This window comes from Hippoglossus stenolepis, chromosome 21, assembly GCF_022539355.2.
Source record: "Hippoglossus stenolepis isolate QCI-W04-F060 chromosome 21, HSTE1.2, whole genome shotgun sequence".
In the NCBI taxonomy this organism is placed as follows: Eukaryota; Metazoa; Chordata; class Actinopteri; order Pleuronectiformes; family Pleuronectidae; genus Hippoglossus; species Hippoglossus stenolepis.
Window position 1 is genome coordinate 20,246,298 of NC_061503.1, and position 14,094 is coordinate 20,260,391.

Below are 14,094 nucleotides of genomic sequence, written 5' to 3' on the forward strand. Positions count from 1 at the left end.
ACTGCCCCAAAGTTCACAAAAGCCAGAACTTATACAAAGAGGCGTTTCATAATATGAAAAAAAGACATGAAATCATCATCTGTGTCTGTCTGCTGTAGCAGTTGGAAGGAAACATCACAGAATAAGGGCAGACATCCTGTTTATCAAGGTCACAGCAGTGAGACACCGCCAAATAAGGGTTCCATCCTGTCAGGTAGACAGTATCACAGCAGTGAGACACTGGTCAGTGGGATTTTCCATTACACTAATATGTGGTGGTTTGTTTACATATGAGACGTCACAGAGTCGTGTGCAGATAAAAGACGAGAAGGAGAAACAGCAGTTTATCTGTTTCCTCTGAAGGTGAAGACGTCTCTTCAGTTTGACTCAGAGGTGAGTTCACACAGGTGAGGTGAGACGGGTGAGGGGAGACAGGTGAGGGGAGACAGGTGAGGGGAGACGGGTGAGGGGAGACGGGTGAGGGAGACGGGTGAGGGGAGACAGGTGAGGGGAGACGGGTGAGGGGAGACAGGTGAGGGGAGACGGGTGAGGGAGACGGGTGAGGTGAGACGGGTGAGGTGAGACCGGTGAGGGGAGACGGGTGAGGGGAGACAGGTGAGGTGAGACAGGTGAGGTGAGACGGGTGAGTTCACTCATTGGTTGACTGTGTTTTTGTTTTATTTTCAGATAAGTCCAGTTTCAGCAGAAATCTGTTTGTCATGGAAGTTTCCTGGAAGCTGGTGAAAGGAGAAGTCAGGCAGCAGCTGATGCATCAAGGAGACCAGAAGGTGAAACAATATACAAACACTAACCAGAGGTGGGAGGTAACGAAGTACAAATACTTCGTTCCTGTACTTAAGTCGATTTTTATTTACCGACCTCCGGACTCTTAGGGCCTTGCACTGCCCCCCCCCCGACGGCAAACACGGCGGCGTGTTTGCCGTCGGGGGGGCAGCGCAAGGCCCTAAGAGTCCGGAGGTCGGTCGGGCTGCTTGGTCGAGCGGGGTGGAGCAGGCTGGTCCGGTGATGATCCCTCCGCAGGTGAAACCTTCAGAAACCTTGTTCAGAGTTTAACTTCCTCTAGAGAGTGAAGTTTGATCGTCTTCAGCTACACTCTGGTTGATCAGTGTTCTCAGGCAGACACACGAGGCACTGGTTCATTCTGTTGTGTTGCTTCTTTGTTGTCCCCAGAAGTTCAGATGCAATAGTCCATTACTATTTGAACCTCAGCATCTGGGGTTCAGAATTTGTAAAATTATACAGTATATGTAGATTTTTGTTATAATTAGTAGAAATAAAGCCTGAAGAGAATAATTTTATTTTTTTTGTGTCTGTATAGACTATAAAAAGCACTTTGCATTTTTAATTTTGGTACTTGTAACCCTAACCCCTTACTTTTGATACTTAAGTACATTTAATATGAGCTACTTTAAGACTTTTACTCAAGTCATTTTCTTACGGGTGACTTTTACTTTTACCGGAGTCACTTTCAGGGAAGATATCTGTACTTTTACTCAAGTACTTTATACACCACTGATGGCTAGAGAGTAACATGAGCAACTGTCTCCACCAAGTCTGAAGATGTCTCCCACAGCCTCCCAGTATATCTCCCTCACCCTGCGTCACCCATGAAGGTCCCTCTCTCTGTTACATGGAGGTGTTTGCATCCTATTGGACAGTTCAGTGTAAAGTGTGTGTTCATGAATCACATTGTGTCCTCACGTCTGGTGAAACACACAAAGAGTCGGTGTCTCTGACTGGAGCCTCTGAGTTAGATCTGAACGTCCCTGAGTGAAGACACTACAATGTCCTGTTGGTCCTTTATCTATAACCTGACCTGGGTTCTGCTCAGAGAGAGAAGGAGGATCTGTGGAACCAGACAGGCTCTATTCTCCTGTACAGATAGAATATGCACTATACTTAATATATAGTGACATATACAGTTATGTGGGAGGATGTCAAAAATTCCTCAACACTGATGATGAAGGTGAGTGAACAGATTATTTCTCCTCAATTCTAATGTTTCTACGGTGGCTCTGAATGGACAAGTTTTAATCTGAGCCACTAGATGTCGCTGAACACGACTTAATAGAAAATAACTTAATGTAAATGTCTCAACTTTATAACAACAGAACTTAAGGGAGGTCAGGACCAGGTCTGGACATAAACCTCGGTCGACCATCAGTTGTTCTTTTCTGTACTTCATACGTGTTTTATAAGCGTGTTTCATGCATGTTTTAATGCGTGTGTCATACGTGTTTTATAAGCGTGTTTCATGCATGTTGTCATACTCCACTCAGGGAACATGTAATCTTCTGTTGTGTTGTTGTCGAGAGGTTTGTGAGCTGTGGCTTTGGGGACAAACTATGTGGATCTTTATCTTGATAAGCTCCACCTCTGTTGACTGTGACCACACCCCCATGACTCAAGAGGTCAAAGTATTGAAAACATCTGTTCTGTTCCAGCTGTTTCAAGTCGTCCTCCTCCTCCTCTTGGCTCCAGCGTTGATCAGCTGCCGTGTCGCCGAATATCCGACTGACTGCAGCCAGATCCATGAAATCGGAGATTACCACCAGAGCGGCTCCTACTCAATCCAGCCTGCAGGAGAGAACCTCAAAGTCGAAGTACGTCCACTTGTGTTTTTATTATTGGACAGAAACATGTTCACCTCTCATACGTAGAATCATTAAAGCAACATGTCACCGATACTGATCAACAGCACCCCCTGCAGCCACATGAGGGGATTGATGCTGTTCAGAATTCTTCATATTTCAAAGTTTCCTGCTGAATCTTGGAGATAAACTCTGGTTTTTAATAACTTCAGAGTGTTTCTAACTGATCTCAGTTCAGCTTCACTCTTCACCTGCAGCTGGTTGTGACAGTTGAAGCTGACTCTCAGTCAGTTCTTCTCCCAGGAGATGGAACCCACTCAGCAGAGTCACAGAGAACAGACGTTCAGGGAGAGAAGGAGGAAACTTTCTCATGTTCACACTAAACATCAGACTCACTCTCATCCAGCTGCTGTTTCAGGAGGAAACGTTTAAATGAAGCAGGTTCGATTCTTGCCATGATCACTCGTATCAGATGAATCTCTGGGCTTCTATTGGTCAGTGTCACCTGACGTGTTGAAAGTGAAAAAGACGTGAGTGAAACATTTGAATTGATCACATGTACTGATGTGTTGCAGGTGTACTGTCAGATGAGTCCAAACCAATCAGCCTGGACAGTGAGTATTTTTACTGACTTTCAATAAGCGTCAAATCAGTCAGATTCATATTCCACTGTTTACCTGCTCAGGTGATTCAGACCAGGATGGATGGAACCGTCAACTTCTACCGGCCCTGGATTCAGTACAAGGTCGGCTTTGGTTCTGTGAGGGGAGAACACTGGCTCGGTGAGAAGTGGAACCACAGGAACAGCTGAGAACTGTTAATACACAACCCCCTTCAACTGTGTGTGTGTGTGTGTGTGTGTGTGTGTGTGTGTGTGTGTGTGTGTGTGTGTGTGTGTGTGTGTGGTCACAGGTCTGGACAACCTCCACTATCTTACCTCAGGACCCACGAAGTTTGAGTTACAGGTGGACATGGAGGACTTTGAGGGAAATAAAGCGTCCGCGCATTACAGGATGTTCTCCGTCGACTCTGAGTGTAACGGATACAACTTGAGTGTGTCTGGATTCACAGATAAAGGAGCAGGTAAGTGTGTGTGTGTGTGTGTGTGTGTGTGTGTGTGTGTGTGTGTGTGTGTGTGTGTGTGTAACATTCATCATCTTTCATTCTGGAAAATAAAAATGTTTTTGTTCTTTTGTTGAGTCAAAAGAAAACTATTTAAAATCTTTTCCATGGACACTCCTCCTGAGAGACGGCATCGAACCGAGACAGACAGAGACAGACAGAGACATGTTTCCTTCAGACAAATCCCTCGTTGATTACAGATATTTTCAGTCTATAACACTGTGTCTTCTCTGTGTCTTCTCTGTGTCTCTGTAGGAGACTCCATGATGCTACACAATGGCATGAAGTTCTCCACCTTTGACAGAGACCAGGACACAGGGTCTGGGAACTGTGCCTCACACTACATGGGAGGTTTCTGGTACAACAACTGTCACCAAGCAAACCCTAATGGGGTTTATCGTTGGGGAAAGGAGAAGACTCCCTTTGCTGTTGGAGTTTCATGGTTCACTTGGAAAAAAAACCATGACTACTCTGTGAAGTCCATCGTCATGAAGGTCCGTCCTGTGCAGCCTGAGTAACTTTCCAGGAGCAGCAGCAGACCAGATGTTGATCTGTCTCAACATCTGTCGCTTTCATCAGTCAAAGTCAAAAGAAATCACACGTTTGAACCCTGATGTCAATCATCGCCTGCTGCATGTCCTCAATAAACGAGACGCAAAAAATCTGATGTGACCGGATGTCTTTGTCTCATGTGTCTTTTCATTTGTTTCATGTGTCTTCATATGTCTCATTCATGTGTCTTCATATGTCATGTGTCTTCATGTGTCTTCATGTGTCTCATGTGTCTCACGTGTCTCACGGGTCTCACGGGTCTCACGGGTCTTCGTGTGTCTCACGGGTCTTCATGTGTCTCATGTGTCTCATGTGTCTCACGTGTCTCATGTGTCTCATGTGTCTCATGTGTCTCACGGGTCTCCACTAAAAATCTACTTAAGTACAGGAATGAAGTACAAATACTTTGTTCCTGTACTTAAGTATATTTTTCACATATCTGTACTTTACTTGAGTATTTATTTCCCTGACAACTTTTTACTTTTACTCGCTACATTTGAACACAAATTTCTGTACTTTCTACTTCTTATATTCTCAAAACTGGCTCGTTCCTTGAGCAGCAGGTTGGAGCAACACGCGCCTTCACGCACGGCGCAGCTCTCTCTCGCTCGGCTATCAGCGCTATCTTGTCTGCGTGGCCTTGACAGGGCTGACACAGCCTGCATCATGGTTAGCTGTGCTTTCTGGAGCCGTTGATCCTTTTTCTGCTGAGCTTTGTCTTTGGTTTCTTTGTGTTGACGTTCAGCATGTTCAGAATGACGTCTGCCCTCTGTCAAGCGAGCATCCTCAAGCCCGATGCAGGTGTGGCCTCGCCTGCCCGGAGTGGGGAGCAGACCATTCAGGAAGGCCTGTTTCAGATGTGTTTCATAAGCCCCTGGCTCGTTGCCAAGGGTGTCAGGTATGGGGATGCCTCTGTGTTGATTAAACAGGACGGTCAGACGTGTGAGGAAATCTCCTACGGTTTCGCCTGGTTGTTGTTTGCACTCCGTTATTTTGGACATGTTAATTTTATTGGGGAAGGCGGTCCTCAGGGCGTTGAGGAGTGTGTTGAGAGCATTGACGTATTCTGCATTAACCGCATCATCCCAGTCTGGTGAAGTCCGACCGAGGTCTCCTCCACAGTGCTGACGTATTTTTGCAAAGTCAGTGGGGCCTAATTTCTTCATTAGAAGTCGTCTGATTTCAGACACCGTTGGCATGAATTCACCGCAAAATACTTCAAACTGGACGGCGAATGCTGTGCCAGAGTTTGCAATGGGCGAGAAGGAAGCGGAGCCTAAAGATGAGGAAGAGGTGACGTCATCATTCAGTCCTCCCGCTGCCCCGTCTCCATAGACTGGGAGAGCGGTGGGTGGAGTCAGAGATGGGCCTGATCGTTGATTGGTGGAGTCTGGTCTCTGCATATCATATGGAGGAGGGTTTTCGAGGATGAGGAGGAAGGCAGGCGTCGAGGTGAGGACTGCCACACCCTGTAAGGGGAGGATACAGAGATCTATATGATTTCTTTTCAACTTTCTCAGTTTCCTTCTTTTCAACCTTAGCCATCTGTTTAAATGTTTGTTTTCTGTCCCTACACTCTGCCTCTTTTTCCCACATTTCAAAACACTTCTTTTTATCTTCCAAGGTCACAATATCGTCTTTCCACATTGTGACCTTGATTTTTTTTTTTTTTGCCTTTTAAGAGTTTCTCTCTTAAAAGTTAAATTTTTTCGACACTGAATGACCCGTTATGAGGAAAAGCAAAGTCTCTGGACCATATTGGAAGAAATGTCACACTTTCCCGTCCTCACTCTTGCAACCATAAAGCCCACCATTTGGACTTTCTGGGTTCTGAAGTCCCTGACTTCCCTTGTTACCCATCCTTATCAGTTAAGTGTATGAAATCGTACTCATCCACAATTTCCCTTGAAAACTCAATTTAAGACGTGGACGTCTCCACGAATCCTTGCTTCTTTCTCAGGCAAAACAGGAAAAATGCCTTCAACTAGGATGATTGCCATGAGGATGAGTCAGATTAACATCATTAATACGTTTGATTTTGTATTTGAGAAATCACCTAAACAGTCAGGAAAAATCTGAATTTCAACATCTCACCAGATATAAGATGACCAAAGAGAGGTCTTTGGATCCCTGTGAAGAAGGTCCGGAACCCCAGTTGTTTCGGCCATCTCTTCTCTTCACTGTTGGAGGTAGAGGCAGAAGATTTTCTCTCCCGGGTGATCAGCCACTGAAAACTTCTCGGGTCCAGACGATCTTTCAAGGGATCCTGTTCGTGACGCCAAGTTTGTGATGGAAATTCATCTTGTGTCATGGTTTAGTATTTTTGAGTGTTTTGTTTTAGTGTTTCCGCCTCTTTATTAAGAGTGTTTTCTGTTTTATTATTACTTCGTGTTCTTGGTTATCCTTGTGTTTATGGTTGTATCTGAGTTGTTTCCTGTGTCTCTGGTTTGCCCACTCCCTGTGTTCTGTTTCCTGTTTTATTTTGTAGTCTCTGTTCCTTGTGTGTTTTCTTTCTTCACTTGCTGTCTGTGATTGTCTGCACCAGTCCTCATGTGTTCCACCTGTGTCCAATTGCCTCTGCCTTCCCTGTGTGTGTATATAAGTCTCTGTGCTTTCCCTTTGTCCTTGTTGGATCGTCGTCATTATGTCCTGTCCTGATCGCCTGTGTTTCTGTATCCCGTGTCTCCTGACCTCCCGTCCTCTTCTCCTGTGTTTTCTCTCGTGTGCTTTTGTTTTTTCAGTTTTGACTTTTGAGATTCCTGCGTTTGTTATTTTTCTGTTAAGACTTTTTACCATTAAAAATACACTTTTTGTTAAACTCTGCTCCCGGGTCCAACTGCTTCATAAATCCTGACATCTTGAGGTTTGAAATAATGAAATTGTCAGACTGGAGTTGCCTTTGAGTCTTTTTAATAGTAAGCTCTGCAGAGGTTACACAACAAGCACGGGTGCTCAAAGTGGAACTGCCCCAAAGTTCACAAAAGCCAGAACTTATACAAAGAGGCGTTTCATAATATGAAAAAAAGACATGACATCATCATCTGTGTCTGTCTGCTGTAGCAGTTGGAAGGAAACATCACAGAATAAGGGCATACATCCTGTTTATCAAGGTCACAGCAGTGAGACACCGCCAAATAAGGGTTCCATCCTGTCAGGTAGACAGTATCACAGCAGTGAGACACTGGTCAGTGGGATTTTCCATTACACTAATATGTGGTGGTTTGTTTACATATGAGACGTCACAGAGTCGTGTGCAGATAAAAGACGAGAAGGAGAAACAGCAGTTTATCTGTTTCCTCTGAAGGTGAAGACGTCTCTTCAGTTTGACTCACAGGTGAGTTCACACAGGTGAGGTGAGACGGGTGAGGTGAGACAGGTGAGGTGAGACAGGTGAGGGGAGACAGGTGAGGTGAGACAGGTGAGGGGAGACGGGTGAGGTGAGACGGGTGAGGGGAGACGGGTGAGGGAGACGGGTGAGGAAGACAGGTGGGGAGACAGGTGAGGTGAGACAGGTGAGGGGAGACAGGTGAGGTGAGACGGGTGAGGTGAGACAGGTGAGGGGAGACAGGTGAGGTGAGACGGGTGAGGTGAGACGGGTGAGGGGAGACAGGTGAGGGAGACGGGTGAGGGAAGACAGGTGAGGGAGACAGGTGAGGGAAGACAGGTGAGGGAGACAGGTGAGGTGAGACAGGTGAGGTGAGACGGGTGAGGTGAGACGGGTGAGGTGAGACAGGTGAGGGAGACGGGTGAGGTGAGACAGGTGAGGGGAGACGGGTGAGGGAGACGGGTGAGGGAGACGGGTGAGGGAGACGGGTGAGGTGAGACGGGTGAGGTGAGACAGGTGAGGGAGACGGGTGAGGTGAGACAGGTGAGGGACAGGTGAGGAGACGGGTGAGGAAGACAGGTGTGTGAGCGGTGAGGCGGGAGACGGGTGAGGAGACGGGTGAGGGAGACGGGTGAGGGAGACGGGTGAGGTGAGACAGGTGAGGAAGACAGGTGAGGAGACAGGTGAGGGAGCGGGAGGGGAGACGGGTGAGGGAGACGGGTGAGGAGACAGGTGAGGGAGACAGGTGAGGGGAGACAGGTGAGGTGAGACAGGTGAGGGGAGACGGGTGAGGGAGACGGGTGAGGGGAGACAGGTGAGGTGAGACAGGTGAGTTCACTCATTGATTGACTGTGTTTTTGTTTTATTTTCAGATAAGTCCAGTTTCAGCAGAAATCTGTTTGTCATGGAAGTTTCCTGGAAGCTGGTGAAAGGAGAAGTCAGGCAGCAGCTGATGCATCAAGGAGACCAGAAGGTGAAACAATATACAAACACTAACCAGAGGTGGGAGGTAACGAAGTACAAATACTTCGTTCCTGTACTTAAGTCGATTTTTCACATATCTGTACTTTACTTGAGTATTTATTTACCGACCTCCGGATCTCATAGCCTCCCCCGACTGCAAACACGCCGTGTTTGCCGTCGGGGGGGCAGCGCGAGGCCCTAAGAGTCCGGAGGTCGGTCGGGCTGCTTGGTCGAGGGGGTGGAGCAGGCTGGTCCGGTGATGATCCCTCCGCAGGTGAAACCTTCAGAAACCTTGTTCAGAGTTTAACTTCCTCTAGAGAGTGAAGTTTGATCGTCTTCAGCTACACTCTGGTTGATCAGTGTTCTCAGGCAGACACACGAGGCACTGGTTCATTCTGTTGTGTTGCTTCTTTGTTGTCCCCAGAAGTTCAGATGCACTAGTCCATTACTATTTGAACCTCAGCATCTGGGGTTCAGAATTTGTAAAATTATACAGTATATGTAGATTTTGTTATAATTTGTAGAAATAAAGCCTGAAGAGAATTTTTTTTTTTGTGTCTGTATAGACTATAAAAAGCACTTTGCATTTTAATTTTGGTACTTGTACTTTTACTTTTGATACTTAAGTACATTTAATATGAGCTACTATAAGACTTTTACTCAAGTCATTTTCTTACGGGTGACTTTTACTTTTACCGGAGTCACTTTCAGGGAAGATATCTGTACTTTTACTCAAGTACTTTATACACCACTGATGGCTAGAGAGTAACATGAGCAACTGTCTCCACCAAGTCTGAAGATGTCTCCCACAGCCTCCCAGTATATCTCCCTCACCCTGCGTCACCCATGAAGGTCCCTCTCTCTGTTACATGGAGGTGTTTGCATCCTATTGGACAGTTCAGTGTAAAGTGTGTGTTCATGAATCACATTGTGTCCTCACGTCTGGTGAAACACACAAAGAGTCGGTGTCTCTGACTGGAGCCTCTGAGTTAGATCTGAACGTCCCTGAGTGAAGACACTACAATGTCCTGTTGGTCAACAGAACTTAGGGGAGGTCAGGACCAGGTCTGGACATAAACCTCGGTCGACCATCAGTTGTTCTTTTCTGTACTTCATACGTGCTTTATAAGCGTGTTTCATGCATGTTTTATACGTGTTTCATACATGTTTTATAAGCGTGTGTCATACATGTTTTATAAGCGTGTTTCATGCATGTTTTATGCGTGTGTCATACGTGTTTTATAAGCGTGTTTCATGCATGTTTTATAAGCGTGTGTCATACATGTTTTATAAGCGTGTTTCATGCATGTTTTATGCGTGTGTCATACGTGTTTTATAAGCATGTTTCATGCATGTTTTATGCGTGTGTCATACATGTTTTATAAGCGTGTTTCATGCATGTTGTCATACTCCACTCAGGGAACATGTAATCTTCTGTTGTGTTGTTGTCGAGAGGTTTGTGAGCTGTGGCTTTGGGGACAAACTATGTGGATCTTTATCTTGATAAGCTCCACCTCTGTTGACTGTGACCACACCCCCATGACTCAAGAGGTCAAAGTATTGAAAACATCTGTTCTGTTCCAGCTGTTTCAAGTCGTCCTCCTCCTCCTCTTGGCTCCAGCATTGATCAGCTGCCGTGTCGCCGAATATCCGACTGACTGCAGCCAGATCCATGAAATCGGAGATTACCACCAGAGCGGCTCCTACTCAATCCAGCCTGCAGGAGAGAACCTCAAAGTCGAAGTACGTCCACTTGTGTTTTTATTATTGGACAGAAACATGTTCACCTCTCATACGTAGAATCATTAAAGGGGACATATCATGCAAATTCCACTTTGTTAGTGCTTCTACAGGTTAATGTGGGTATCTGGCTCATGTCTACCAACCCAAAAACTCTGGGGAAAAACACTCGCGTGTTTTGTTATAGCTCCTCTAAGTCAGAAACGTCATGCTTGAGTGACTCGAATGAGCTTCCTGTGTTTTGTGTCGTAACAAGGAACTGGAAGTCTCGACATTCAACGGGTACAACAACAAGCAGAGAAAGCACTCGTTACACCGGGTTAACACCGGACGCGAGGCAGCGCAGCGCCGTTCTCCAGCGCGCAGCCGCCTGGCTGTTCACACGGGACGAGCATTTCTCCGCTGGTCAGCCCCATAGACTGTACATATAAGGTCAGCCCGCGATTCTGCTTTCTCCGCTTGTTGTTGTACCCGTTGAATGTCGGGGTTCGGGGGTAAATGATGGTCTTCATAGCCCCCACCTCTCTTTCTCTCTCTGTCTGTCTGCTTGTGTGCTTGTAGTGGGGGGGCAGAGGGGGACATTTAATTATGTGATTGGGAAAATTAAAACTCCAGGACAACAGAAGGGGAATACAAAGTATGGGATGCATATTTGATAATTTATATCATATAAAATATGTAATTTATATCGTTTAAAATCATGGGGGGAGAGGGGGAGGGGGGAGCTGGCTCATTAGCATTTAAAGGAACAGGCACTCAAAACAGGTCACTCTGTGGAGGGCTGTTTTATACAGGGTAAAAAGCTGTTTGAAATGATCCTTGTGGTATTTTGACCAAAGTATGTTACAGACATTTCATTAAGACCCCAAGGAACCATATCAACTTGTGGTCAAATGGGCATGCTATGTCCCCTTTAAAGCAACATGTCACCGATACTGATCAACAGCACCCCCTGCAGCCACATGAGGGGATTGATGCTGTTCAGAATTCTTCATATTTCAAAGTTTCCTGCTGAATCTTGGAGATAAACTCTGGTTGTTAATAACTTCAGAGTGTTTCTAACTGATCTCAGTTCAGCTTCACTCTTCACCTGCAGCTGGTTGTGACAGTTGAAGCTGACTCTCAGTCAGTTCTTCTCCCAGGAGATGGAACCCACTCAGCAGAGTCACAGAGAACAGACGTTCAGGGAGAGAAGGAGGAAACTTTCTCATGTTCACACTAAACATCAGACTCACTCTCATCCAGCTGCTGTTTCAGGAGGAAACGTTTAAATGAAGCAGGTTCGATTCTTGCCATGATCACTCGTATCAGATGAATCTCTGGGCTTCTATTGGTCAGTGTCACCTAACGTGTTGAAAGTGAAAAAGACGTGAGTGAAACATTTGAATTGATCACATGTACTGATGTGTTGCAGGTGTACTGTCAGATGAGTCCAGACCAATCAGCCTGGACAGTGAGTATTTTTACTGACTTTCAATAAGCGTCAAATCAGTCAGATTCATATTCCACTGTTTACCTGCTCAGGTGATTCAGACCAGGATGGATGGAACCGTCAACTTCTACCGGCCCTGGATTCAGTACAAGGTCGGCTTTGGTTCTGTGAGGGGAGAACACTGGCTCGGTGAGAAGTGGAACCACAGGAACAGCTGAGAACTGTTAATACACAACCCCCTTCAACTGTGTGTGTGTGTGTGTGTGTGTGTGTGTGTGTGTGTGTGTGTGTGTGTGTGTGTGTGTGTGTGTGTGTGTGTGTGTGTGTGTGTGGTCACAGGTCTGGACAACCTCCACTATCTTACCTCAGGACCCACGAAGTTTGAGTTACAGGTGGACATGGAGGACTTTGAGGGAAATAAAGCGTCCGCGCATTACAGGATGTTCTCCGTCGACTCTGAGTGTAACGGATACAACTTGAGTGTGTCTGGATTCACAGATAAAGGAGCAGGTAAGTGTGTGTGTGTGTGTGTGTGTGTGTGTGTGTGTGTGTGTGTGTTGTGTGTGTGGTGCGTGCGTGTGTGTGTGTGTGTGTGCGTGTGTGTGTGTGCGTGTGTGTGTGTGGGGGGGGGGGGAGTGAGAGACATTTATCATTAATCTTCTTTCATTCTGGAAAATAAAAATGTTTTTCAGTTTTTGTTCTTTTGTTGAGTCAAAAGAAAACTATTTTAAATCTTTTCCATGGACACTCCTCCTGAGAGACGGCATCGAACCGACAGACAGAGACAGACAGAGACAGACAGACAGAGACAGATAGAGACGGACGGAGACAGATAGAGACAGACAGACAGAGACAGACGGAGACAGATAGAGACAGACAGAGACAGATAGAGACAGATAGAGACAGACAGAGACAGATAGAGACAGACAGAGACATACAGAGACATACAGAGACAGACAGACAGAGACAGACAGAGACAGATAGAGACAGATAGAGACAGACAGAGACAGATAGAGACAGATAGAGACAGACAGACAGAGACAGATAGAGACAGACAGAGACATGTTTCCTTCAGACAAATCCCTCGTTGATTACAGATATTTTCAGTCTATAACACTGTGTCTTCTCTGTGTCCTCTGTGTGTCTTCTCTGTGTCTCTGTAGGAGACTCCATGATGACACACAATGGCATGAAGTTCTCCACCTTTGACAGAGACCAGGACACAGGGTCTAGGAACTGTGCCTCAACCTTCATGGGAGGTTTCTGGTACAACAACTGTCACCATGCAAACCCTAATGGGATTTACCGCTGGGGACAGGAGAAGACTCCCTATGCTACTGGAGTTTCATGGTTCACTTGGAAAAACACCCAACACTACTCTGTGAAGTCCATCGTCATGAAGGTCCGTCCTGTGCAGCCTGAGTAACTTTCCAGGAGCAGCAGCAGACCAGATGTTGATCTGTCTCAACATCTGTCGCTTTCATCAGTCAAAGTCAAAATAAATCACACGTTTGAACCCTGATGTCAATCATCGCCTGCTGCATGTCCTCAATAAACGAGACGCAAAAAATCTGATGTGACCTGATGTCTTTGTCTCATGTGTCTTTTCATTTGTTTCATGTGTCGTCATGTCTCATTCATGTGTCTCATGTGTCTTCATGTGTCTTCATGTGTCTTCATGTGTCTCATGTGTCTCATGTGTCTTCATGTTTCTTCATGTGTCTCATGTGTCTTCATGTGTCTTCATGTGTCTTCATGTGTCTCATGTGTCTTCATATGTCTCATTCATGTGTCTTCATATGTCATGTGTCTTCATGTGTCTTCATGTGTCTCATGTGTCTTCATGTGTCTTCATGTGTCTCATGTGTCTTCATGTGTCTTCATGTGTCTCATGTGTCTTCATATGTCTCATTCATGTGTCTTCATATGTCATGTGTTTTCATGTGTCTTCATGTGTCTTCATGTGTCTTCATGTGTCTTCATGTGTCTCATGTGTCTTCATGTGTCTCATGTGTCTTCATATGTCTCATTCATGTGTCTTCATATGTCATGTGTCTTCATGTGTCTTCATGTGTCTCATGTGTCTTCATGTGTCTTCATGTGTCTCATGTGTCTTCATGTGTCTTCATGTGTCTCATGTGTCTTCATATGTCTCATTCATGTGTCTTCATATGTCATGTTTCTTCATGTGTCTTCATGTGTCTTCATATGTCATGTGTCTTCATGTGTCTTCATGTGTCTCATGTGTCTTCATGTGTCTTCATGTGTCTCATGTGTCTTCATGTGTCTCATGTGTCTCATGTGTCTTCATGTGTCTCATGTGTCTTCATGTGTCTCCATGTGTCTCATGTGTCTTCATGTGTCTCATA

General features: G+C 45.6%; 2 protein-coding genes across 4 annotated transcripts; both read left to right on the plus strand.

Annotated features, from left to right (window-relative positions):
• The first annotated feature begins 270 nt into the window (after positions 1–270).
• On the plus strand, positions 271–4,390 carry LOC124851227 (microfibril-associated glycoprotein 4-like). 2 transcript variants are annotated; one of them, XM_047338404.1, is made up of 7 exons: positions 271–372; positions 667–767; positions 2,445–2,603; positions 3,167–3,205; positions 3,277–3,373; positions 3,504–3,674; positions 3,969–4,390. In XM_047338404.1, the coding sequence occupies exons 2-7, from the start codon at positions 699–701 to the stop codon at positions 4,229–4,231; spliced, it is 798 nt and encodes a 265-aa protein (XP_047194360.1). In that variant the 5' UTR covers positions 271–372; positions 667–698; the 3' UTR covers positions 4,232–4,390. The 2 variants fall into 2 exon arrangements, with proteins under 2 accessions (XP_047194360.1, XP_047194361.1); XM_047338405.1 differs by having other exon boundaries at positions 301–386.
• A 3,127-nt stretch (positions 4,391–7,517) lies between these two features.
• LOC124851043 (microfibril-associated glycoprotein 4-like) lies at positions 7,518–13,310 on the plus strand. Of its 2 annotated transcripts, none has more exons than XM_047338406.1 (7): positions 7,518–7,599; positions 8,463–8,563; positions 10,138–10,296; positions 11,708–11,746; positions 11,818–11,914; positions 12,065–12,235; positions 12,889–13,310. In XM_047338406.1, exons 2-7 carry the CDS (start codon positions 8,495–8,497, stop codon positions 13,149–13,151), a joined length of 798 nt encoding a protein of 265 aa, XP_047194362.1. In that variant the 5' UTR covers positions 7,518–7,599; positions 8,463–8,494; the 3' UTR covers positions 13,152–13,310. The 2 variants fall into 2 exon arrangements, with proteins under 2 accessions (XP_047194362.1, XP_047194363.1); XM_047338407.1 differs by having other exon boundaries at positions 7,567–7,613.
• Positions 13,311–14,094: the final 784 nt, after the last annotated feature.

Coding starts and splice junctions, on each gene's coding strand:
- LOC124851227 (XM_047338404.1), top strand. CDS start 699: ATGGAAGTTTCCTGGAAGCTGGTGAAAGGAGAAGTCAGGCAGCAGCTG. Junction 768..2,444: donor TGCATCAAGGAGACCAGAAG/GTGAAACAATAT, acceptor GTTCTGTTCCAG/CTGTTTCAAGTCGTCCTCCT. Junction 2,604..3,166: donor GAGAGAACCTCAAAGTCGAA/GTACGTCCACTT, acceptor GATGTGTTGCAG/GTGTACTGTCAGATGAGTCC.
- LOC124851043 (XM_047338406.1), top strand. CDS start 8,495: ATGGAAGTTTCCTGGAAGCTGGTGAAAGGAGAAGTCAGGCAGCAGCTG. Junction 10,297..11,707: donor GAGAGAACCTCAAAGTCGAA/GTACGTCCACTT, acceptor GATGTGTTGCAG/GTGTACTGTCAGATGAGTCC. Junction 11,747..11,817: donor CAGACCAATCAGCCTGGACA/GTGAGTATTTTT, acceptor TTACCTGCTCAG/GTGATTCAGACCAGGATGGA.